The sequence below is a fragment of the Monodon monoceros genome, unplaced genomic scaffold, assembly GCF_005190385.1.
Source record: "Monodon monoceros isolate NGI ecotype Baffin Bay Population unplaced genomic scaffold, NGI_Narwhal_1 Super_Scaffold_4, whole genome shotgun sequence".
Taxonomy (NCBI): domain Eukaryota; kingdom Metazoa; phylum Chordata; class Mammalia; order Artiodactyla; family Monodontidae; genus Monodon; species Monodon monoceros.
Genome location: NW_021703781.1, coordinates 36565992 through 36591960, shown reverse-complemented (window position 1 = coordinate 36591960; position 25969 = coordinate 36565992). Strand labels below are relative to the sequence as shown.

General features: G+C 54.5%; 2 protein-coding genes across 2 annotated transcripts in view; both read right to left on the bottom strand.

Annotated features, from left to right (window-relative positions):
• CHAT (choline O-acetyltransferase) overlaps nt 1-9603 on the bottom strand; it is a 50254-nt gene extending 40651 nt beyond the window's left edge. The window contains exons 1-5 of the mRNA XM_029245651.1: nt 9432-9603; nt 7288-7390; nt 4153-4344; nt 3370-3488; nt 960-1013 (exon numbers count right to left, since the gene is read on the bottom strand). Coding sequence (XP_029101484.1) covers nt 960-1013; nt 3370-3488; nt 4153-4344; nt 7288-7353 — 431 coding nt within the window. The 5' untranslated portion in view covers nt 7354-7390; nt 9432-9603. The remainder of the gene's footprint in view (nt 1-959; nt 1014-3369; nt 3489-4152; nt 4345-7287; nt 7391-9431) is intronic.
• Nucleotides 9604-11589: 1986 nt separating this feature from the next.
• On the bottom strand, nt 11590-13176 carry SLC18A3 (solute carrier family 18 member A3). The gene has a single exon (XM_029244577.1). The coding sequence runs from the start codon at nt 13174-13176 to the stop codon at nt 11590-11592; it is 1587 nt and encodes a 528-aa protein (XP_029100410.1).
• Nucleotides 13177-25969: the final 12793 nt, after the last annotated feature.

Sequence of the window (25969 nt, the reverse complement as noted above, 5' to 3'; positions counted from 1 at the left end):
CAGGGCCCAAGCCCTGAGCTACTCTGCACTTTGGGTCTGGGGGCCTGCCCCCTCCTCTCCAGAGGAAACAGTCCTACCCTGGAGGGGCTGCAGGTCTAAGCCTCCCCCACAAGTCTGGCTAAGACTCGGTTGGATCAAGTTAAAAAGAAAGTGAAGTTTGCCCCTGTGCCTTCCTCACTCTGCCACCTCCTGGCTGTGTGACCACGGACAAGACCCTTAACCTCTCTGAGCCTCAGCTTCCTCGTCTGTGCAATGGACATTGCTTTGGACCCTTCTTTCTTTCCAGCATCTGACGCCCTTATATTTCCTGCCTCTGGGGACTCTGAGACCCTCTCACGGGGTCCCCCACGTCCTCTCACTCCCTCTGCTGCTCCTGGGCACCTGGTGCTTGGCTGGAAAAGGGACTTTCCTCCTAAAATCAGTGATGATCCACTGTGCTTATGCAGCTCTCTCCATCTGTCAGGACACCTTTGGGTCCACTGAGCCAGCTCACCCATTTCTCAAGCTTGATGGGGTTGAGGAAACAGGCTCAGAGTGGGGAGCGCATTCCTTTCACGTAGTGAGTAACAAGGCTGAACTCACCATCACCGCGCTCCAACCACTTTTCCTTCCCCACCTTTTGACATGCTCTCTATATTCCTGACACGCTGAATCATGGCACGTGTATATATAAGACGTATGGAGGGAGGGGGGCATTTTAAAGAGATCAAGGAGGGATCGTGCTTACCCCGGGCAAAGTAACCATTAATGGCTAGGCCAGCTGGGGTAAAGGTCATTCTGATGCTCAGCAAGTTCAAGGGGGCTGTTTGCTCTGTGATGGGAGCCCAGAACACAGAGCTGGAAAAAGGCAAGTTCTCTGCCCTCTGGGAGCTCCTTGGCTAGTGTGGTAGGGAGACAGATGGGTCAACAGACTGTGCCAGAACAGGGTACTACCCTTCTCAGGCTGGGCTCTGTCCTACCTGTCCAGCAGGGCCTTGTAGCTGAGCACACCGGAGATGAGGTTGGCTGCAAACCTGCAGAGAGAGATGAGGCCTTAGTTTTTCCTCTCCAGGGCCCAGGCTCCCTCCCTCCCTCCATCCTTCAGCTCCCTCCCTCCCTCCATCCTTCAGCTCCCTTCCTCCCTCCCTCCCTTCTTCCTTCATTCCTTCTTACTTCTCTCTCCACCTCCCTCTGCCCCTCCCTCCCACCTCCACTCTGTCTCTCCCAAACTCATGGACCACCCACCAGATGTCTGGCCTTGATGGTACACTAATCACGTGGGGTTCCTGCTGCCCCGCCCCTACCCCCATGCTGTCGGTCCTTCACAAACCTTGGATTAAAAATGGTCCTGAGGAGAGAACTGGGGGGGAGGAGAGGAAGCTGGAAGGTGACTGAAGAGGAGGAGGAGGAGGGAGAGGAAGCCAGGAGAGGCCACAGAGCAGGCAAGAGGGGGTTGGACAGTCAGGGATGGGGTTCTTCCAGGTGAAGGCCTGTGCTGGGGCTGGACTGGGCCAAAACCCCGGGGTTCTGGGAAATCCAGTCTCCTGGGGAAAGTCAGTCATTTGGTCCCCTTAATGCTAATGAAAAGGAAAGCGGGTGCTGGCGTGGGGAAAAAAGGCACCAGACAACCTTACCACGGGCCTCTGTCATCTTTTTTTTTTTTTTTGATCTTTATTAGAGTATAATTGCTTTACAATGGTGTGTTAGTTTCTGCTTTATAACAAAGTGAATCAGTTATACATATACATATGTTCCCATACCTCTTCCCTCTTGCATCTCCCTCCCTCCCACCCTCCCTATCCCACCCCTCTAGGTGGTCACAAAGCACCGAGCTGATCTCCCTGTGCTATGCGGATGCTTCCCACTAGCTATCTACCTTACGTTTGGTAGTGTATATATGTCCATGACACTCTCTCACTTTGTCACAGCTTACCCTTCTCCCTCCCCATATCCTCAAGTCCATTCTCCAGTAGGTCTGTGTCTTTATTCCTGTCTTACCCCTAGGTTCTTCATGACATTTTTTTTTTCTTAAATTCCATATATATGTGTTAGCATACGGTATTTGTCCTTCTCTTTCTGACTTACTTCACTCTGTATGACAGACTCTAGGTCTATCCACCTCACTACAAATAGCTCAACTTCGTTTCTTTTTATGGCTGAGTAATATTCCATTGTATATATGTGCCACATCTTCTTTATCCATTCATCCGATGATGGGCACTTAGGTTGTTTCCATCTCCGGGCTATTGTAAATAGAGCTGCAATGAACATTGTGGTACATGACTCTTTTTGAATTATGGTTTTCTCAGGGTATATGCCCAGTAGTGGGATTGCTGGGTCATATGGTAGTTCTATTTGTAGTTTTTTAAGGGAACACTCTTGCACTGCTGGTGGGAATGTGAATTGGTACGGCCACTATGGAGAACAGTATGGAGGTTCCTTAAAGGACTCTGTCATCTTAACAGCCCATGGATGATGAGCCTGGCTTAATTGCATCAGGAGGAAAACGCCCCCTTCAATGCAATTTTGAGAACTGTTTCTGGAGGTTGTTCATCCATCCACATACTTCCTTCTGCCCAGGGAAGGCCTGGCTGCAGGGGAAGGGGGAAGACTGCCCCCGGCCAGCAGGTTGGCCGAGCTGGTCTTGGTGAAGCAGGAGGTGGGCAGGGGTCTTCCAGCATAGTTGAGCCCTGCTCAGAGGCCAAGGTGGGCCCTGCCTCTTTTTTTTTTTTCCTCCCTCTGAACTGTCCCCATGCTGTGCCACTTTTGGGTCTTGAGGCCAGAGACCTGGGTTTGGCTCTGAGAGACTCTGGCAGGGAGACCCTTCCTCCCGACCCAACCCTTGCATAAACGGCCCCTCCATTGTCATCAGTGGGCTCAGAGGCTGTTCCAGCGGCTCAGTGAGCTCTGAAATTGCAGCAGATGGCAGAGATTCTGGTGGTGGCTGGCGGGAAGAAACCATTTCCACTCCCTCAGAGCCTCTGTCCAGAGCTGGGGGCTGCAGGGCAGCAGAGGCCCTCTGAGATAGCCTGGGGCTGTGGGTCCCAGTAAGAAGCCCCAGCCTCAAGTGCTGGCAGGATCAGAGGCTACAGGCTTCCTCCCAGGGCCTCAACCAGGCCCAGACTGCCATGGGGACACCTGGGGGCCCGTGACCTCCCCACCCCACCCCAAATAGATACATTCTGAGGAAGACCCTGTGTTTGTTACCCATGTGCCGCTTGCCTAAACTCCTTCTGACACCATGGCCTGGATGCCACTGTCTCAGGGCCATTCGGCCTCAGAAAGCTCAGCCAAGGCACGAGTTTCAACCTCTCCTTCCTGGTGCTGGTGCCAGGCCCCCTCCTCCAGGCAGACTCCCAAGCTGTGAGCCCAGGGGCATGGGGACCTCACCTTAGCTGGTCACTGGTATCTTGGAAGTGCTGCCGGGCAAAGATCACAGCTGGGCTGGAGTTGACAGGCAGGGCCAGTCGGTTATTGAGATACATGTCATTCAGCCAGTACTCAGACACCTGCCAGGGAGGGTGGGGAAGGGTGCCATTACCCCCAACGGCAACACACATCTCGCCTGTGGAGCGCACCAGTCCCATCCTGGCAGCCCCAGGGGAAAATGGGGACCCTTCAGTAGATCATGTACATTTTTCATTCATTCATTCATTCCACAAACATACGCTGAGCCCCATTTACGGGCTAGGGCCTGTGTGCTCCCCATCTACCACGCCTGTCCTTCAGCTTTGTCCCATACTATCTCTTTTCTTCCATCCCAGTGTTCATCCTGGTTGTTTACTGCTTCATCCATGCCCCCTGCCCATTCTTATGAGTGTCTCATTCCTGCCTTTCACCCCTCTCTGCTCCCCTGACCTCACGCTATCCTCTGCTGTTCCCATCCCTGTTATTCATCTGCCCCCCCATTTCTGTCCCCCATCTGCCCCCATCTCTGTCCCTGTCTGTCCCCCATCCTTATCCCCATCTGTCCTCTCTCTGTCCCCATCTCCATCTTGTCTGTCCTTCACCCTTGCTCCTCACTATCGCTCTGTTGTCTCCCCGATGCCTGTCCCTCCATCTGCCCCATCTTTGTCACCTACCTGCCCCTCATCCAAATCCCTCTGTCTCCATGACTGCTTTCTGCCCCCTGACCCATGGGTTCCTTGTTTGCCCCCTCCCAGCAGCTCTTACCCAGTTGGCTGTCTTCTCCCGCCGTTCCAGGAGCTTCTGCTGCAGGGTCTCACCGAGGCCACCAGGAGCCCCAAACCGCTGCACGATGGCCTGGCTCCTCCTGAATTGCTCCTCAGGCACCAGGTGCTGCATGCACCGCAGGTAGGTGGCCAGGGTCTGCTGCAGCGGGGGCACGGGGAGTTTGGGCAGCCCCTGGAAGAGAAGGTTCACAGGCTTTGGTTCCTCTTCTCATGTGTGGCCCATGCCTGTCCCCAAATTGATGCCCTGTGTCTGTTTCGATCTGCCCCATCTTTGTTCCCTATCCTGGGACTCATCTGTTTCCAGGGCTCAGCTCAGCAGAATTGTGAACTTAGGAAGCTCCTGTTAGCTTTCTCCCACGCCCCATCCTGGTCTCTAGGAGGGGACAAAGTGCAGAGGAAAAGACCTTGAGGCTGACACCAGACAGACATGGGTTCATGCCCCGACCCTGCTTCTGACCACCTGTGTGATCTTGAGCAAATCACCCCTACCTCTGTGCCTCAGTTTCCTACCCTGTAAAACAGAGGTAATAACCTCTATCTCTCATAAGATCAAAGAGATCACGAATATGAAAGTGCCTACAAACCATAAAGAATGAGTGTAAGATGAAACGGTCCTGTTATTGATATTGACTGCTGGCCACTCTTAATTTAGGACTTGTTCCCAGCTGGGGCTCCACAGTCCAGTTGATCTCCGGACTCAAAGGGTGTGACTTTAATGGAGAGATTTGGACAGTTGAAAGGTGGTGCGAGGTGTAGTTCACTGCTTGCCCTAATGACCAGAATTCTGCATGATATTTCCTGGGAAGGTGACTCATGCACTGGTCTCCTTATTAAATCCCTCCGAGTTATGAAACACAGGGAGGGGCATTTAGCTCCATGTGGGTATGGGGTGCAGGTAGGGGGGAAATGCATTGGAAGTTTTTCCACTCTTAATCTCTCCAAGCCTCAGCTTCCTCATCCATAGGACATAAATAACAATTCCTATGTGAGAGGGGCACAGAGAGAATTAAATAAGAGAAACAACTGGCCCCAATTAGGCACATCATAAAACGTTATGATATTACTATCCTTATCCCTCCAGATGGATTCCTAAGAGAAAACCCGTAATACCTGGGGGCCCCCAAAGTGTCTCAAGAATCTAAGTAGAACTCCCTACCCATGTCCTCCTGATCTGGGCTTCTCAGTTTACGAGCTCTGTCACCCTGGGATCTTGTGTGCGTTCAACAGTGTTATGGCTTAGCCTGGGAAGGAATTTTTGTCCCATTTTCAGATGAGGGAACTGAGGACCAGAGGGTGAAGAGCCTAGTCCAAACTCATCATGCCATTCTATGGCAGAGCCAGGACCTGAAATCAGTCCCCGCCCCACCCCCACCCCCCTGACAGCCCTTCTGCTCCTTCCTCCTTGGGCGTTCTCTCCCTTGCTCCCTTTTCCATCCATCCTTTTCCCTCTTCCTCCCTTAGCTGGTCACAATCGGAAACCAGGACTCTTCATGCTGCTACTTAAACTTTACAAAGCTGGCACATGGTGGGCTGCCTTCTTTTCAGGGGTTTCTCCTCTGTGGGTTGGTGGGGTCAGTGAATTTCCACCCCGGCCAGGCTGTGGAGTGAAGGGGGTCCGTTGAATGCTTACCTGTGCTCTGCTCCTGCTGCTGCAGGGACTGAAGCGGACCCCCACCCGCATTCCCGGGAGCTCTGGGCAGGCGGACCCCAAGTGTGAGGACCCCAAGTGTGAGTGAGCCAGAGCGCGTGCGCTGATGAGGGAAGGGGCTCTGCCTGCCTGAGCCTGTCTCTAGAGTTCACTGCCCTAGGGGGAGGGAGGAGGGTGTCAGTGCCAACTACGGGCTGCTCCTGCCCTGGGTAACCCTTGAGGATGGGTCCGGGCAGCATTCCCGGTTGCTCCGCACACTCCCAGAGAGGCAGGTCCAGCCTCCCCACCAAGCTGCTCTAGTTCCCTCTTCCTTCTCTTGGGGTCTTGGGGGTCTGTGTGGTGGGTGAGTGGGGAAGCATCTACAGAAAGCGCAGTCCAGCCGGTGGCTTGGCCAAGAGTGCCAGCAGATCTGGCTAGAGCCCCTGCTAGAAACAGGCTACCCTTCTTCGGAGCTCTGACAGTGACTCAGCCTGGGTCATGGGGAATCAGTGATGGGTAAGAAGGAGTGAAGCAGGAAATCTCTGCTCAGATGTCTCAGCCCCTTGGGGCTCTTCCCAGACTCTCGTGGGCTTCTGGCCTTGCCTGGGTACAGAGGCAGGGACTTGTACAAATGAGGGTCTTTGGGCCCTGGGGTCTTAGATCGATAAATATTTCTGGGCAATTTATGTGAGCCAGGGCTCACATTTCTGGGCTGGTCTCAGGGACAATGGAGATACAGAGCCTGCTCTCAAGGCAGCCACAGTCCAAAGGGGGGGACGTGCCACGGACCAGAGGCAAAAACAGAGGTGTTTGTCAGGCTGTTTGTCTGGACAATGTGGTGAGCAACTTCATGAGGAGAAGCCAGAAAGTTCTGATCAGGTTTTCAAATGAAGCCCTGGGGTTAGGGTTGGGGTAAAGAGGTGTCAAGAAGACAGGAACCGCCGTGTGCAACAGCCTGAAGATCAGATGTGTCGCTCTATCACTCTGGAAGGTGGGTTGAGTGTGGTGGGGAAGGAGGATGCCTGCCCAGGGAAGGGTGGCATTGTCTCAAACCAGTGGGGAAGACGGCGCTTAAGACTCCAGGGCTGACAGCAGCTGGGGCTGGGATGTGACAAGGCTTAGAGTAGGGAATTCAGCCTCACCCTAAGGCAGTTCCACTGGGCTCACAGCCATTGGAGGTGGAACTTGGAGAGAGGGGAGGCCCTGAGAGAAAAAAGAGTGCCCGGCTCAGGTCAAGGGCTCTCCCTGGCCTTGGAGGTTAGGAAGTGTGGCTGTCAGCATTCCCTCAGTATTCCCTGACGCCACTCCCAGCCCCTCCATGCCTCCCCGGGCTCCTCAGCAAACTTGGGGCAGGGCTGCAGCCTGGGCCTCCTGCCCAGGAGAGCACAGGGCTAGGGGCCAGGCAAAAGTTGGGGGTCAGTCCCTCTCAGGACTGTTCTGGAAGCAAAAGTTTGTGAGTGGGGGGAGAGGGATCCAAACGTCACTTACAGGTTCCTCCTCACTGCTGGGACTTTTTGCTGCCATCTTAGGGGGCGTTTTTTCGAGGATGGGCATCTTGGTGACTCCTGATTGGGGAAGCAGAGGTGTGGACCTGGGGACCAAGAAGCAGAGAGGCATCAATACAAGAGCCACCTAGACTGGACCCTTCACTTCCCATAGCCTGGTACCCTGCCTCTGCCCTGTGAGGAGGCCAGAGCTGGGCAGTAGTGTTCACAGCCCTCCTTGTGGGCCTGGTCCCAAACTCCTGACCTCCAGACCAGTCCACACACTGACCACAGTGTCCTCTCATTCCAGATCCGTGAGGGGTCACTGGCAGAGCACTTGCGTTGTTCCTGCCTGGGACCCGATAGATATGTGCTTTGCAGATTAAAATCTCTCTTTCCCACTAGACTGTGAGCTTCTCCAGGGCAAGACTACACCTGCCGTGTTCAGTGCTTCACCTCTGAGCCGTAGCCCTGTGCCTGGCATGGAGTAAAATCAGTGTTGGGTGGCTGAGTACAAGGAATGCATGCGCACATGAATGAATACAAGGTCCTCTAAGGCTCTGGGCTCCAGGAGACACTCGAGGCTTATTGGAGACTGGCCCGTGGCCAAGGCAGGGAGGACCCTGCTGGATGGGCTGTGACTTAGGCAGTCTCTGGTTGGCTGGCTGCCAGTGTAGGTGGCATGAGAATGCTGAGGGAGATGGTACAGGGAAGTTAGGCAGCCCAGGCCCCTAGGGGCCCCCTGAATAGGCCTGTAAGGAGGTGGATTAATTCTGAAGGTACAGTAGAAGTGAGCCAGGCCAAGAGGGGCAAAAGCCAGTTTTTAAGGTTACTGGGGCCCAACCTCTACCCTCAGGGCCCAACCTCTAACCCTAAGCATAAGCCTGCATAAGCATAAGCACCCACCCATGGTTTCCACTCATCCATCCCCTATTCTCTCCCAAGAGCCTAAAGCTAAGACGTAGCCCATTCTACCCCCAGGCAGACACAGTGGGAGAGGGGGGTTGGGTGCAAGGCACAGCTGACCCTAAGACACAGCATCCAGAAAGATAGATAATGCCAGTCCAGGGGTGGAGGAGCCTGGGGTTGCCTGGTAGCACTGGGCAGAGAATGTAGAGTCCTTGCAGGCACTGTGCCACAGCACTCGGGACTAGGTGGTCCCCAGACCAGCGAGCGCCCTGTAGCATAGGAGCTGCCACTACCCACTGCAAAGCAGAAGCAACGGTATCCAGATGAGAGTCGACCCCAGCGCCACGGGAGTTTTGAGGGGGCGAGTAGGGCAAGCGCAAGGTGGTAAGAGCCCTATAGACAATGCAGCCAATACCTCCTCTTGCTCTGGCCCCCAGCCAGCCCATAGCGGGAAGATACTAGTCAAGCCTCAGAGACCCCATGTCTCGGAGGGGCACAGGAGACTGAAGTAGGATGGTTTCATGGGTGCCAAATGGGAGGGCTTTGTTCCTGTCGGCCAGCTGCTCTTCCTCACTGGCCCTTGGGCTGGCGCCTAAAGGGTGTATTTGTGTCGGTATCTTTCTGTGTCAGTTTGGTGCCCTCCACTCCACACTCCCACCAGCCTGGCTTCTGAAGCCTGCCTGGAGGGGGCTCTGCTTTGCCCTGGAAGCCGAAGCCCAGCTCAGCCCGGGCACCACAGGCTGCCCGCGTGCTCCAGGGGCTACCTGTCACCCGGCTTATACTTGCCACTTGCGCCCACGCCTGCACCCCATCTCCCGCCTCCGCGCGAGAGAGAGTCAGAGAGAGGCAGGTGCATGCCAGCACTTCAGGGCGTTGGAGTGAGACCTGCAGACCCTCCAACTGGGCACGGAAAGTGCAGACCTTGGCACTTAGCAGATGGGGGTTCAGAAGTGTGGACACACACGTGAAGCCGCGAAGCTGACAGTCAAGCCTGTCCAAGCCCTTTCCCCCAACTTCGCACCATCCAGCTCCCCGTCCCCTGCCCCCACGCTCGGTGGAGAAACACCAGAGCCACAGAATCCCGCAGTCTCCTGGCCGTCCCCCGACGGCCACTGCCCTTCGGGACTCGGAGGACTCCGCGGGTTCTGGGGCCTCCCGGCCCCGGGCGCGGTCCCTGGACGGAGACTCCCTGCGCTCCCTGATCCCCGCGCTGTGCTCCGCCAGTCCAGCCCTACTCACCTGCTCTCCTCGTCTCTGCTGCCTCGGCCGCCGCTGCACCGCACCCAGCAGAACTAGGGGCTAGAATGTGAGCCGGAAGGGATTCGGGGGCGCGTCAGCAGTGCGGGGGTGGGGGCCACCGCCTCAGTCGGTGGCAGAGCCTCCGACGTCGCCGGGTCCCCAGGCCTCGCGACTGGCTGCGAGCGAGCCGGCCGCGCCAGTCGCCTCCCCTCTTTCCTCCTGTTCCTCCTCCCTCCCCTTTCTCCCTTTTCCTCCCTCCCCCCAGCCCCACCCCTACCTCTCACCCTCTCCATCCTTTGTCACCCCCTCTCCACCCCGCCTCACCACTCCGCCGCCTTCCGGGATCCCACCTCCCGGCCCCCATCCCGTGCTCTGACGGCTTCCCGGACGATCTCTAGCAAAGGCATCGGAATCCAGGCCCGAGGTGGGGGGGTGCAGAACGTGGCCCCGCCCGTGCCCATCGCCCTCAGCTCAGCCTTCCCCAGTCCCTGCGCTCCCCTAACCCCTTTATCCTAGCTGTGGCTGCCTCTGCAGAACCCTGGGGAGGTTGGGTCTGGATAAATCTGTGCCCTCCCCACTGTCTAGGGCAGGCTCAAACCTTATTACAACTCCTTTTACAATATAATAATAATAATAATAAATAAAACAACCTGTTTATCGATCACTGCAGGTCCTTTTCTATTCCCACTCATCCCGGCTGGCACTACGGGGAATATGCAGGATACAGACCTGGGGATGCTTAGAGACACGCAGCCAGAGGCAGACATTCCTCCCAGACAATGCATTCCCCCCCCCACCCCATATAGATCCTTACACACGAACACACACAGACAGACTCACAAAGAGAGACCCTGCTCAGACAGACACACACACAGCCGGACACACAGAGTCAGAACAGACGTGCACACACCAGCAGTACAGACCCCCACAGACGTTGTCTAATACACAGGCGTACCCCAACACGGCGACCTCTCCATGCCGGAATCCGAGGACTCTGCAGCCTTCAGGAGGCCACAGGTTGCAGGACTGGGAGTGGTGCACACACGCTGGTCTGGGACTCTGGGGACCCCCACTCAAGGTGGGGAGACTTCTCTGGCAGCCCTGGGCGCTTGCTTGCACTCAGGACCGGGTAGGGTGGGGCTGGTATCAGCTCTCACACTATCATTCTCTCCAGCCCTGACTCAAGCCCGCATAGCTGGGACACAGCGGACACATCGACAACTGTTCCTCCACTCCTCGTAGGATAGAGTCCAGCGGTCTAACGAACACACAATCACACACACGCGTCTCGAGAAATCAAGCCCTTAAGGATGCGGCCGGTTTTTTTTCAGCTGCCCATAACAGTTCCACCCCTATTCCCTTTCGGAGACTGGACGGGACAGGTTGCCAGGCTCGAAGGGAAGGGAAGCTTGGGCGCCTAAGAGCTCTGCCTTAGACTCAGGGTGTGTCCTCAAGGGGCGGGACCAGCGCACCCGGAGGGAGAGGGTCCTCAGGCTCCCCCGGGCGGCGCCCTGGGGCGCTGCGCTAGGCCTGGGTGAGGGAGGGGCTGTCGCGGGCTGAGGCTGGCCTAGGCACCAGGGTGTTTGTGGGTGGGAGCCCTTGTTGAGTTTGCTTCTTTCGTATCTCCTTTTCCAGGTAGCAAAAGAGCAACAGGTTTCCTGCATGCCCGCTGGACTGAGACCCGGATTTGGGTTAGACCCAGCTCACCCTCCCATTCTGCCCTGGCCCCTTGCCCGGCCGCCCACCCCATCAGTAAAGAGACTCGGTCTCGTACAGATATAGTTTATTGATTCGGCCCGGAGGCACCGCAGCGCAGCGGGCCAAGTTGGCACTGGGAGGAACGGAAGGAAGGACAAACAGAGGCACGGCTCTACATCGGGGAGCCCCGAGGTGGCGACCCGCGCGCCTCTTCGTCTTTGCCAGGAGCACATAAGTTCACGTGCCTCGGTGCTCCACGCCCCACTGGAGGAAAGGGAGGAGGACACAGAAAGGGTCATAGAGAGGCGACTCGGGCAGGGGAAATCAAGACAGAGGAGGGGCTGGGGTACTCGCTGCAGGAGGCGGGATCTGAGCCTGAGCTGGCCAGTGTGCTCACAGAGCAGCCACCTTGACCCGGGGGTGGGGAGTGGGCGGGTGGCCTGGAGGAGAAGCGGGGCTGCTAGCTGCGGGTGTAGTAGTCGTAGTCGTCCTCACATGAGTCAAAGGGGCCTGGCGGGCTGCGAGGCGCGACTTCCCGGTCGGACAGAGGGCGCTCCCGCAGGCGCACAGCATCGTATAGACCCTGCGGTGGCTCATCCAGCAGCACATCGCGCTCGGAGCGGGAGCGCTTCAGGCGGCCCACGTTGCGCAGCAGCAGCAGGACGGGCGCATACAGCAGGTTGGCCAGGCCCATAACGAGGCTAAGCTGCTCAAAGCCAAGCGAGTGCACGATGTGGCCCGCCACTATGGGCCCGAGCGCATAGGCCACGCAATAGGATATATCGGCAATGGCGTAGACGCTGCCATAGACCGAGACGTGGCGCACGTCCACAAGAAAGGCGAGCGTGGGCAGCAGCGCCGTGTCCACCAGCGCAATGCCGAAGCAGAGGCCGCAGAGCGAGACCACTAGTGGTGCAAAGGAGCGGCAGGCGGGCACCAAGCACGAGCTGGCACCTATCACTGCCAGCCCGAAGGCGCCGTACAGCCACTGCAGGTGGGGGTAGCGCGCTGCCAGTCGCACTGTGAGGTACACACCTAGCACGTGCGGCACGAAGGCCGGCAGCCAGGCTATGCCTGCGTCCCACTCGGACGCCGCCATCGTGTGCTCCATCCACGTGGCGATGGTAGGCTCGAGAAAGGCGAGGGGGATGTTGCAGGTGGTGAGCGCGCCTGCCACCACGGCGATGTAGGGGTCCAGCATGAGGCGGTGGATAGGCGTGCCCACTGGCAGGTTGGCCCGCGCCCGCGCCGCGGCGGAGAAGGGCTTGGCCACGACCAGCAGCAACAGGGCGTCGAGCAGCGAAACCATGGCGAGCACCAGAAAGGGCGCCGTCTTGCCCACGAACTTGTGGAGGAACCCCCCGAAGGGCGGCGCCACTAGGCTTCCGAAGCTGATGAAGGCCAACGCCAAGCCCAGGGCACGACTGCGCTCCGGCTCCTCAGGATACTTGTCGGCGATCATGGCAATGCCAGACGTGTCCGCGAAGGCCGAGCCGAGACCCTGCAGGCTGCGCGCGGCGAAGAGCGTCGCGTAGTCCTCCGCAAAGGCAAACATCACTGTAGAGGCGAACAGTACGCCCAGGCCCATAAGCAGCGGCAAGTCATAGCTCATGCGGTCGATGAAGGTCCCGCTCAGGGGGTTCACCAGCAGCTGCAGGATGGCCTTGGAGGCAAACAGCACCCCGATCTTCACGTCCTCGTTGTCGGTGGGGTATTGGGGCTGCGCGGTAGACCTGGCCGGCATCGCGGCCGTCGAGGACTCCGAGGTGTTGACCGTGTCTGCACTGGCATTGGCCGGAGTGGGCGGCGGCAGGGTGGTCACACACACTTTGGAAGTCAGGGTGGGCTTCTCGCTGGCCGAGTGCACGTAGTAGGGTACGATGGGCACGATGACCATGTACAGCATGTTGTCCAGGAACAGCGCCACGCACACGATGACCAGCACCAGGCGCCGCTGCCGCCGGGGATCTTGCAGCGCCGCGCCCACCGCCTCCGACAGCTTGCTGGCTGCCGCCGGGGCCTGACCCGCCGGCGCCTCGGGTTCCATCACCCGCACCCCGCCGCTCTTCCGAGGACGCTTCGGCCGGGGCCGGGCGCGCACGCCCTGCAGTGCAGAGACCAGGGCGCGGAACTTCGGGGAACCCTGCTCGCCGGGAAAGGCAAGGACCCTGTCGGGCGAGGCGCCGCCGCTGTCCGGAACCGAGCTCGGGACCCGCCGCCGCTGGGCTCAGGGGCGGTCAGGAAAGGCGGCCGTGCCAAGGCGCCGGAGCCGGAGACTGAGCGCTCTGAGGCTCGGGCGCGCAGGGAGCCACCCCCGCAGCGCTGAGAGGCCGCCTGAGCAGGCCGAGGGGCATGCTGCTGCCGCCCGCCCGCCGGCTCGCTCGCCCTGCCGCTCTCCCCTCCCCTCGCGTCGGCTCTTGCCTCCTCCGCCGCCGCCTACTCTTTTTTTCTTTTACACTCGGGGCTGTGACGCGGCGAGTCTCGGCCCCCGAGTGGTGCCCGGGCCACTTGCGTCGCTCATGCTAATGCGACGTCGGCGGGGCGGGGGCTGGGGGCGGGGCGCTGCCGGGAGGGGGTCCTCTCCCCAGATGCGCCAAGGCTGGAAGCCCCAGAAAGGGGTCTCGGTGCGGAAAGAGTCCTGGCCAAGCCCCTGAGGATGGGTGCGCCGCGCGACAAGCGGGTTCTCCGCCCCAGCAGTTCTAGGACTCGTGGGGTCCGCGCCCGCTCTTCTCCCCACGGAGAGGGGCACACAGCGGCCGCTTTCCCCCGGCCCCGCGGGAGAGGGGGGGGCGCTAGGGGCTCCAGATCTCCGCCTTAGCCTGGATCTCAGCGCGCAGCGGGTAAGGAGTCCCCGAGGTGAGCCGCGGCTACGTCCATCTGTTCTCGCAGCTGGAATGTGGGGCAGTGACTGGAGGGGCGCCGACTACAGATCCCTCAACCCTTTCTCTGGCCCCGCCCCCTGGCCCCTTCCACGCCGGGGAGGGGAGGCGCATACTGCTGGACTGGGTTCCGACCGACCGGCCCTTCGGGAGAATGTCACAGCAGAGAACTCCAGACTAAGAGCATCTGGGGATTGAGGGGTGAAGGCGCTTCGTCCCCACCCGGGGCCCCCAATATCAGCTCTGCCCCGCCCACCCTACCGCTTTCCCCACCTCCTTCTCCTAACCAGTGCGCCCCCTTTCCGTTTTAACTGTCCGGGTCCGGCAGCTCCGCCTCTTCTCCCTTCCCGCCTCCTCACGCCCTCCCCGTTCTAACTCCTCCCAGGCAGTCTTCGCACTACACCAAGCCCTCCCTCCGCTCCTGCGAGGTCCCGCCCCCTTCCCAACCCCACCCCCACCTCCAATCTCCAGAGCTGCCTCCAAGTCCCGGGTGGGCTCAGGGAGTGATGTGGCAGGGGTCTACGCCTGGAGCCGTAAGAGACCCCGCGTGGGCGCCGAAACCATTTCCTGGGCAGGATCCAGCAGCTTTGCTCTCAGCAGAGGCTCAAGGGGGGCTCACCTTAAGAGGGCCACACCCGCTGAGACGCCCCGTTCTCAGAAGACAAGGTGAGCCGCCCTAGCTTTGCGCTGGGCCTGATGCGTCCCCAGCGTTGACCATGGATGGCACATCGAGTCCATGTTCTGGTCTGCGGACTGGCCGGAGAGAGGCTCTGAGGCAGTGGAGGCTGGGAGATTTGTGCTGTTGAGATTACAGTTTGTCCCTTTCTTCCAGAGTCAGAGAGGATTCTTCCCATCCTTCTGGCCTCAAAAGCAAACTACCATTAGACACCGCTTCTTCCCTTACGGTGCTCCCCACCCCGAAGGAGGCATCCTGATACAGTGGAAAGAACTTGGGCTTTAGAGGCAGAGGACTGAGATGGCTCCTGGCTCTGCCACCTACTAGTTAGGGCGCCTGGGAGGAAGGGGGGGGAATCACTTCGCCTCTCTATCCCTCAGTTTCTTTATCTGTAAAATGGATAATAGTACCCACTGCTTAGGGTGCCTGGCACACAGTAAGAGCAATGTAAGTGGCTGCTGTGGTTATTATTATCATCTGTAAGGTGTGTTGTTTTATCTTCATTTTACAGTTGTGGGTCTTGTAAAGAGCAGATAAAAGTTTCAGGGGTACCCTGGCTTCCTGGCTCGCCCCGCTGGTTAAGCAGGCATTATCATTCCAGGCTGTGTCTTGGCTGGTGAGACGCCCAGAAGGCATTGGAAAGTTGGCTTCTGTCCCTGAGATAGCTGTCGGATGAGGTGATGGAGACCAGCACGCCAGGGTGAGAGGCAGCAGCCTTGCCACCCATTGCCCAATCTCTCCACCCACCCAGACACCTCAGGGAAGGAGAAGAAACTTCCACTTAAGGAGTTGCCAACACCTGCTCTGAAGTGGCCAAACTGTCCTCTGTCTGAGGGAGGGAAAAAGTTCCAGTATGGGGACAGACCTGGCTCTGGGTGACCTTGGGCAAGTCACAGCCTTGGTCTCTGTCAAGTAAGGGGTTAGGGGACTCCTAACTCGCTGCAGCCCTCAGCAGGAAATGGGTGCTGTAGAAGGGCTCCGTTGGGTGAGATAATTATTTTAAATTTTATTTGAAGGCCGTTAGTCAGTACACACCCTCTCCAGCTCATTGCAGTCTTTCTCCAGCTGGCTGCACAAATTTACATCACCTGCCTCACCTTCTGGTCTTTTGAGTTGGAGACCTCTGGTCCCTTCTGACTCTCCCATTATGAGGCTTTTAAAGGGACAGTCTTCCAACCTACTGAGCAATTATTATGTATGCATATGTTGTTTGCCTCATCTGATTTGAAAGAGGGGGGTTGGAATTTAAGGCAGAAGTTTTCTGTCTCGTGGCTAAAGAACAGTGGAATCTTAGAGAAGAGAAACTTTCCCAGGGCCTTCAAGATGCAGATCCCTTCTTCCAGCTCTCTGGCCCACAGAATTCATGGCTGTTCCTGAGCATGAAGGCAAGTTATCTCTGGGCTCATGCCTAATTCTCCAGTCCTCTGTTCCCCTATGGCAGGAAACAGGTTCATTTATTAAGCACATCTCTGTGCCAGAGGTGTTGTGTGTGCTGCTTTATTTAATTCTCACTCAATCCTGGTTCAGTGTAGGTGCTATTTCCCCTGTCTTATTGATGAGGAAGTTGGGCATGGAGAAGCTGGGTCACTTGCCTGAGATTCCAGCAGTAGAGCCTAAATTTAAACCCAGGCCATGGGGACCAGTCTTGTTGTCCTCGTGCTGCTTCCCTATTCCTTGTGCCTCATCACGCCTCTGCTGCTCTTTGTGCAAGGTGACCACACCTTCCCTGTCAGTGCCAAGGAGAGGGGCCGATGAAGATCCATGGAAGGAAAAGAGGCCAGGACGGACTGATGCCTCCCTCCAAAGCAGCAGCCCTCCACACAAAACTCACCAGGACATCCCCCCAAAACACACACACACACACACACACACACACACACACACACACACACACACACACACACACACACACACACACCTCAGACTTCACCCAGGCAGGCAGGCAGGCGGGAAGGAAGGAAGGAAGGAAGATGGTCCAGGACCAGCTCCTTAAGGAAGCTCCAGGGACACTAAATTCTCTCACCCTCCCACTTCCAGCTTAGAAGGCAGCCCCCCACCTGTGCATCAACCGCCCCAAGGACTAGGGTGGAGGAGTTGGCAGCAGGCCAGGACTCCTTGCCGCAGCAAAAAGCTGAGCCTGGCAGGAGGGGAACAACCTCTATTCTGGCCCTGGCCTGCAGGGAGCTGTCCAGGGTGCTGGTACAGGCTTTGCAACTTGCCAACCAGCCTCCCTCAAGGGCCCTGACCCTCCATCTTCCTGCACCTGTGGCTTCCTCTTCACCAGAACTCTTGGTAAATTCCTTCCCAGAGAGTCCTCTATCTGAGCATAACTCGCAGGCAAAAGGGAACTTCCCATCCAATTCTGTTGGAGAAAATGAAAGCGATTTTTTCTCTCTTTTCTCAACCAGATGGAGTAACTATTACTAGAGAGTACATATCTAGTAAGTGGAATGAGTAAAGCAAGGAACTTATTTATAAGACACATAGATGTGTTTATAAAGTGCCAGGCACCGTTCTAAGCATTTTATAAACATTAATTCACTTAATCCTTTATCAACCTTCATACTACCTTTTTGCAGGTAAGGACGCCAAGGTATAGAAATTCATCCACAGTCAGAGAGCTCTCAAGTGGTGGAGACAGACTTCATATGCAGGCTAGCCCCAGCATCCAGCTCTCAGCCACCGTGCTATCCTGCTCCAGGACGAATGAAGATTATGAGATGACTTACTTGAAAGTATCTAGCTCAATGCCTGACACTTAGTGGGAGCTTAATTATTATTGCTTTGTATGAATAGAGACATGTTGATGATTTCTGGCTGACAATCTTCCTTCTCATTTTATCCATTGCCTACAGTCGTGACCTCAGTCTGCTAGAAAAACAAAAAATTTTTCTACACCGGACTAGTGCCATAGTGGAGCTTGCTGGGGACTCGGGGAGTCCCGGTATGTGGCAGCTTAGGGAGGGAGGGGGTGGAAGGATAGCCATCTTGCACCTGTGCCTCGGTGAGGTCTGGTGTGTGTGTGTATGTGTGTGTGTGTGTGTGTCTGTGTGTGTGTGTATTTGGGGGGGTCCTGGGGGAATTGTGTATGGAGGGGGGCTGCTTTGGAGGGAGGCATCAGTCCATCATGGCCTCTTTTCTGAGAAGGTCATGGACTGGGTCAATTCCAGGACCTTGCCATTTGTTGCTTCACTGAGACATCTGGTCCCAGAGACGGGAAATGGCCATGTATCTGTAGAGAAGCAGGTTGTTGGTGGTAGTGGCAGTGTGTGGGCAGGGCACCTGCTCTTGATTTATTATTTCTTTGTCTCCCAGAAAGCACTTGAGTGCCGGCTTCGTTCCAGTGAGGCTCATGAGCCTCTCTGGATTCCAATACTGGGAGGGGGGGGTGCAGTTTACCCTGTCCTCGCCAACCCCTCCCTTGTGTGCTTCCTCGGGGGGGGGGGCCTCAGGGCCTCAGCATCACTTAATTAATTTAGGTTTCCCCAGCCACATATTTCCAGATTCAAAGGAACAGAGCGGCCCTGTCAGCCTTTCCCGGAAGCCTGTGAGTCTGGTGGCTGGAAGCCAGAAGGACTACGTGCCTGCCTGCCTGCCCTTGGCCAGCCTGTCCTTAGGGGCCAGACTTGCCTTATGCACAGCATAGCTGGGCTCCAATGGGAAAACAAGGGGACTGCAGCTCCTGCACTGTGTGTGGGACTTATAGCTCCTCTGTATAGCTCCCAGAGAAGGGGCGGCCTCTACCCGCTTTCCTGTAAATCACTGAGTGGAAGCAGAGCCTCAAAATCCCCTTTGTCTCTGCTCCCTCCACTCACTTCCCACCCCAATCGAATGAGTTTCTCAGGTTCGTCTCCCTCCTCCATCAAGACCACCCCTGCCCCTGGCACAGACTGCACATCTTCCTTTGCACTGGGGCAGTGAATTACATTCCAACTTGTCCTTTGCCTCCTGACCTGGCCAACCCACTCCTGCACAGATGCCAAACTTCTTTTCTCTGTAAAGTTTCAGGCACGTTCTCAGGGACCAACATACCTTGCAGGGGCCCCTGATGCCTGGGACTAGGGTCCATCTTCTTCTCCCAGCCTCATGGCTTTCCACAACCTGCCCCCCACCTCCCATTCTCCCTGTCTTCCCTAATGGCCACAGGAGCTCCCACCTCTGCACTTTTTTAAAAATTAAATTTTATTTTTTTATACAGCAGGTTCTTATTAGTTATCTATTTTATACATATTCGTGTATACATGTCAATCCCAATCTCCCAATTCATCCCACCACCACCCCCAACCCCGCTTCCCCCCTTGGTGTCCATACATTTGTACTCTACATCTGTGTCTTTATTTCTGCCTTGCAAACTGGTTCATCTGTACCATTTTTTCTAGATTCCACATATATGTGATAATATACAATATTTGTTTTTCTCTTTCTGACTTACTGCACTCTGTATGACAGTCTCTAGGTCCATCCACGTCTGTACAAATGACCCAATTTCACTCCTTTTTAAGGCTAATATTCCACTGTATAGATGTACCACATCTTCTTTATCCATGCGTCTGTTGATGAGCATTTAGGTTGCTTCCATGACCTGGCTATTGTAAATAGTGCTGCAATGAACATTAGGGTGCATGTGTCTTTTTGAATTGTGGTTTTCTCTGGGTATATGCCCAGTAGTGGGATTGCTGGGTCCTACTTTGAACGGGAAGTTCTCTTGGCCCATGCCCAGCTTTGCCTCTCCTTGGTTGCCATACCTTCCTGATCCCTGAAATAATGTGAATAACCTCCTTTTCCTCCCAGCATGAATCCCCTTGCGTTATCTACTCCCCATCAGGACTTAATCCCACGTGGTGGTGGACCTGTTCCCCCACACCAGCCTGAGAGCTCCTTGAAGGCAGGATCTGCGTCCGGGTGTCTAATAACAAGATTTTGCTTCATATGCATTCTGCAGAGCACTGGCCATAAAACTGCAGAGGAACTGATGTGTCAGTGGTTTTGAAATCCATCTCTACATTTATTAAAATGAAAATTAATCACATAAGTAGTACATAAATAGAGATTGCTCATAGAAATTAGGGCATTATAAATGTTTCTTTCTGGCCCCCAACCCTGGTCCCTTCTGTTACCTCTCAGACTACCACTGTTCCTGTTTTTAGCATGTATTTTCCAAGCCCTTGCTAAACCCTCTCCATACATATCTATGAACCCATATAAAATGTAACATAAGCAGCCTCTGTGTTTACATAAGTATATTTTTACATAAATGTTGTTATATATGTATCATTCTGCAGTTCTCTCCTTTTCCACTCAACAATGTATCCACTTTAGTCTATACGGAAACAGCACGATTTTCTTAGCTGTTGCACATTATTTTTTGTTATGAGCAGACCCCAGTGTTTACAGCTATTTCCTTAGGTGGACATTTGGGTTATGTCTAATTTTTAGGTGTGACAATGTTGCAATGAATCTCCTTGTGCTTGTATGGAGGTGCTTCCCCCAGAGATACACCAAAACTTGGTAGATCCCACCAATCTGTGTGCTTTTTAAATTTGAAAAGAAATTTCTAAATTGCCCTCCAAAGTGGCTGCATAAGTGTATACCCTCACAAAACAGAGGACACAGTCCTAAATATCCTTGCTAACACTTGCTCTTTCTTTTTCCTTTTTGTCAATCTGATGGGAGAAAAATGGTATTCATTATTGTTTTAATTACATTATTGTTTTAATTGGCTGACTACCTTTTCATACGTGTATTAGCCGTCTGCATTTTCTTTTTTGTAAATTGCTGCTACTTTCTTTCCCCATTTTTCTATTAGATTCTTTGTCTTTTTTCTTCCTGAGTTGTAGTAATTCTCATTAAATAGAATATCATCATTTAATAGACTAACATCATTAAATAAAATATCTTTACCCTGGACATGTCCACTGTGGCTAAAACTGGTGTTCCTTCTTCACTACTAGAATTTATCAGTTATACGTATTGGGCAGGATAAATTAGAGTGGATGTGGTGAAGTGGACACACCAATTAAAACCCTTCAGAGCCTCTTCATCATCAATGGGAAAGAGTCCAAATTCCTTAGCTTGACATGAGAGGTCCTCTATAACTCATCTACCTCTATGGTCTCAATATGAGGCCTGGGTTTGATTCCTATTCCATCACCTGTCTAACCTTAAGCAGATTTTCTTAAATTCTCTCGATCTAGTTTCCATCATTTAAAAAACTGTACAGAGTTGTCTCTCCTCTGCAAGTTTCTAACTCTCTGACCTTGTGAAAAATTACTTAACCTCTCCAAACCTTACTTACACATTAGTAAAATGGGTGCATTGACAATGCCTCACAGGGTTTGGTATTGTTGGAATGAGATTCCTTGTGAAGTAAGTTGATGCTGTTGTTAATTATACCTCTCCCTAGCCACCTAGGTGACTTCTCATCTTTTACGATAAAATCAAGCCTCTTTGTCCCACCTTCCAAATAAAACTGATTTCTCCTTCCCTTGGATCAGTTCCATGTGTCTATCACTGTACTTGTCATACTGTATCATGAGGATGTCTTCATGTGTCTGTTTCCTCTACCAGGGTGTGTGTCCTTGCAGGAAGGATCTAAGGTGGCTGGGTTGCGCTCAGCACCTGGTACACAACACACCCAATAGATGACTGTGTAATGGAAGAACAGAACTGTTTATCACTTTTGAAAAGGGTAGACTTTCTCATTGTGCCAAAATTCTGTTGAGCCTGGAATGGACCGAGGAACTCTTAGAGAAAAGCTTACGTGTTCCTGAAAAATACCCCAGATACACCCTGGGGATAGCCAGGAAACATGTTTGCTTTAAGGCACATTGACAATGCAGCCTCGCTGAAAAGCTTCCCTGGTTGACCAGTTCAGTAGGCAAAAGATAGTTAAGGGAAACTCTGTATTTTACATTCGGAGTTGGTTCTGTTGGGAAAACCAAGAAGATCTATGAAGGCTGCCAGCCAGCTCTCCTGGTTTTGGAGGCTTGTCTTGATCCAAAAAGTGAGCACTGATTGGTCAGAGTCACTTCCATTGTCAGACCCGAAAAGTGTAGGTTTGAGGCAGGGAAATCTTGGGGGCCAGCAGGAGGGAGGGCAGACGATTACTCTGGAAGGATGTTCCTTGCAGATGCGTGCTGCACAGGGCTGCATCCCCAGCACCCAGCACACTCTCTGCACACAGAAGGGCTCAGTGAATAATCCAAGGGAGATGCTTGCTTTGGAGCGAATTGTTCTGAATGCGTATGTAGTGACCATCTTCACTGAGGACCAGGGAAACCCTCTGTACTTGGGTAATGTCACACGTTCAAGATCATCTGTCTTGAAGCCTTTGAAAACCTATTCCCTCTCAGGGGGGCCCTGGTGTGGGTGATGAAGATGCAAGGAGGAGCCCTCATCGGGTGAGAGGGCTGGCCCTGCAGGGCCTGCATACTATGTACCCCCACCCCCAGGCTCCAAGTCATTGGGGAGGGATGGGTCTGAGTTGTGAACATGGGTCTGGAGAGGGCAGCAGTGCTACAAACTCAGCCCCGTTTCCCTGACTTGTGTGTAAGTGGCTAGAAGTTGGTCCTTTCTCAGGCTGCCTGCCAGCACCTTCTCTAGGCATGTCTGTGATGTAAGAGAGGTCAGCAAGGAGTCCTAGTGTGACCCCTGGCCCTGTGCCAGACACAGCGGAAGGCTTTTACCATTATTAGCTTTCAATATCATAACACCCCTGTGAGCTAAGTGTTCTTCTGGGCTGGCCCCATTGTATAAATTGGCAATGCAGGGGCTTGAGTAATGTGCCATGGTCACAGGGCTGTCTGACTCATGCCCATGGGTTTATCCATTTGGCCATGTGACTTCTGTGCTTTTGGGGGCTGTGGAATTCCTCTGTGACCTCCAGAGCCCTGCTCTTTCCCCCTGACCTGTGTGCAGGGTCATAGTTGCCATCCTCCCCTGGATGCTGGGGACCACACAGCCCCAGATACAGAGGCTGTACCTGACGACTCCTTCTCCAGACGTTCTGACCTCTGTCCTTATTATCTCATGCTACGACTCTTACAGTAGCTTCGTGGCAGATCCCCCGCCTTCAGTATTGCCACTAGCTCCTGACCCCCCAAACTGCTCTCACAGTCAACATTTTACAACATAAATCTTCCCCATAGTAGGCACTCAATAGATATTTGTTAAATTGGTCATCCTGCTTTAAATTCCCATTGCCTAGGGTCGAACTCAAAAGGTAACCTTGGCTTTCAAGGCCCTCGGTGTGTGACTCCAGCCCCTCCCCGTGCTGCTTCTCTTGGCACGGCTGGCCACACATGCACAGCTGCCTGTCCAGGACACCAGGGTCCTGACATGCCGTGTCGCGCTGGCATCCACGTTTTCTCTCCCAGCAGAATAAGTTACTCACCACTGGGAGCATCCTGGCCCACGTGCACACACCTCAAACCTAGCACTTGCAGGGTGGCTTCCAGGCTTGGATTGCATGTCTTCCCCCCACCTTGACCTGTATTTAATCCGTCTAACATCTCCAAAGCCCACAATGGTGCCTCACAGGCAGAAAAACATCTGCGGATGTTTTGTGCCACATGCACATACAGATGTATCGATACCTCTGAAGTGAGACATGCTCTTGTTTCCACTATATTTATGTTGAATGCTGGTCATAACCCACTAATCTGGATTTATAACCAGAAAATGGTTGGTGACTTGCAGCTTGTAAAGCGTGGCGCTGGCTCACTTCTTCCTGACAACGGCTTTATCATGTTGATACTATGATTCTCTCCCATGTATATCTGATGACTCTGAGATACAGAGAGATGAAATAACTCACTCGCGGTCACACAGCCAGGGAGAAACAGAGCCAGGGTTTGAATCTAGGTGGCCCCAAAGCCCATGCTCCCAACGCCCACAAATGTGGCTTTGATGATTGATCGGGGCTCGAGGTTCTAGTAGGACAAGAGGCCACAGTGGGCCCGGCTGCAGAGGTGGCTCCCAGCTCCCTACACACCCTTCAGATGTGGACAGAAGGAAAAAAAGAGCTGGAGTGATCTCCTCCCTCTGAGGTCGAGCTATGGCTGTACCTCCAGGGGTGAGGGGGCAGTTAGCTTGTGCTGAAGTGCGGGTATCGGGATCTGGGACCAGGGAGAGCAGGGTGTGAGGGAGGGCTGGTGGACATGTGAACAGGGCTGCGAAGCACACAGCCGACTGCAGGACAGCAGTGCCCCCGGTCCTGCCCGTGACTGTGCACTGAGAACAGCCAATGCTTCTCATGCACGAGCCGTGACCCTCTCAGATCTGTCACCACTGTGTCCCCAGCACCTGGCACCGTGATTGTGGAGCAAACAAACAAAAAGTGTCTTTTTTTTTTGGAAGCATTTACAGGGAGGAAAGTGAGCGGAGCTCTGACCCTTTCTTGTTGAGGCACAAAGATATTAAAGTACAACTGAAGAACTTTGGGGGCCTGCGCTGTGGACATGTGACAAGATGGGGCCCTGAGACGAAGAAAGTCTAGGTTACTAAGCTGGGGATTCCAACCCCCAAACTTCTGGTGATGTTGTGGGAGGTTCTGGAGAAAAAGCTTATATCTTGATGAAAAGAACTGGCCCCCTGGGGCACAGGACGGTGGCCCAGAACACCTCTGACTGACACTAACTCTGGACATCCCGACCACCTGAGTCAAGTTCCATAGTGAGTCCTGACTCAGAGTTGTCAGGAATCCCCTGCATATCCCTGGAGCTCCAGATGGTGACACGGACAGGGACACAGAGACTTCATAGCCAGAGACATGAATGCAGGTGTGTGGAGACCTCTCCCCATGTGGGTGTGCAGACGGGGCCCCCGACTGTGGGGAAGATCATGTGACTCAGTTGAAAGCATGATCAGCTTTGTATCAAGAAACTAACCAGAGCACTGTTTTCCCAGGTAATTAAGATGCTATTAATTAAACTCCATTTAAAGCTAGTTTCAAAATGAATTCTTGATGACACGTGTGTGCACCCCTCATAAGGAATGTGCCTGTCTCCTCTGGGCTGTGAGACCTCAGCCAGGGGCTGGACCATTGGCAGGTTCCGTGACTGTCCAGGTTGGTACAGGATGGACTGTCCGTGGGTTTGTAAATGAATAAGTGACAGGTGGATTGGCACCATGTCTTCCCGTGAACTTCTCAGATGCCATCTGGTAGCAGACAGCATGACCTGGAACGTTCGTCTCGTCTGACCCCAGATATTGAGCAAATTCCAGCCTCCCTTGTGGAGTGTTTAGTCTGCACAGTTGATGGGCTCAGGAAGCCTCTGTCCTTCCTCTAGTGACGGGAAGGAGTGGGTGGGGTAGGCACACCCTGACCCACGCGGTGCCGGGGGAGGAGACCAATGTCACACTTTGAGGCAGGGGTTCCAGGTGGGAAGCCAGGTCAGGGGGCCGTGGGTAAGGGGTGGGGTGTGCTGGGGTGCAGAGCCCTGGGACTGGGGGGGGGGGGGGCAGTGTGCCAGGGCCCCAGGGAGCCAACTGGCTTTTCATGGCTAATTGAAGGGCACAATATAAAGATTCCCATGTTTGGGATTTTTCTCAAGGATACAGTCCCGGATGTGGAATGACTGGTCCAAACGGTAGGACCATTTTTATGTCTCAACTCATACAGCCAAACGGCTTTCTAAAAGCATGATGTGGCCTCCATTCCCACTATGAGGGTGCCTCTTTTCACCCTGACAACACCCAGGTTTATTACCTTAAAAGACTGACAAGCTAACCTGGGAACTATGTCATCTTGTTTAATTACTGTCCTTTGATGATTAGATGTCGGCCTCCTGCCCTCCTGGCGGCCTCCAGGCACTCTGGTCTAGACCCCACCCTCGCCAAAGCTGGCAGGTCCTCTGTGTGCCTGCTCTACCCACCTCAGGTCCTTTGCACCTGCTCTCCCCTCTGCCTGGAAAGTAAGCCATCTGCATGTCTCATTCCCTCACCTTTCTCCCATCCGCACTTATTAATGAAGCCTTCCCAGACCACCTTGCTTAAAATCGCACCCCAGTACTTCTTATCCCTCCCCAGCTGCTTTATTTTTTCCAGTGTACCTGTCCCCATATGCACAGTTTTTAGATTATGTTTACTGTCTGTCTCCCTTCCCTGCAGTGGATGCCCCAGGAGGGCACAAGGAAAGGGAAACAAGGCCAGGATGCAGAGCTGAATGTTAGCTAGAAAGAGAGAAGCCAGCCACACGTTCCCCTACCCCCTACCAGCACCTAACCACCCCCCCTGCCCCCGCCTGGGGCCCAGCCCTGGCTGCTCAGCTGGAGTGGAGGCGGAGC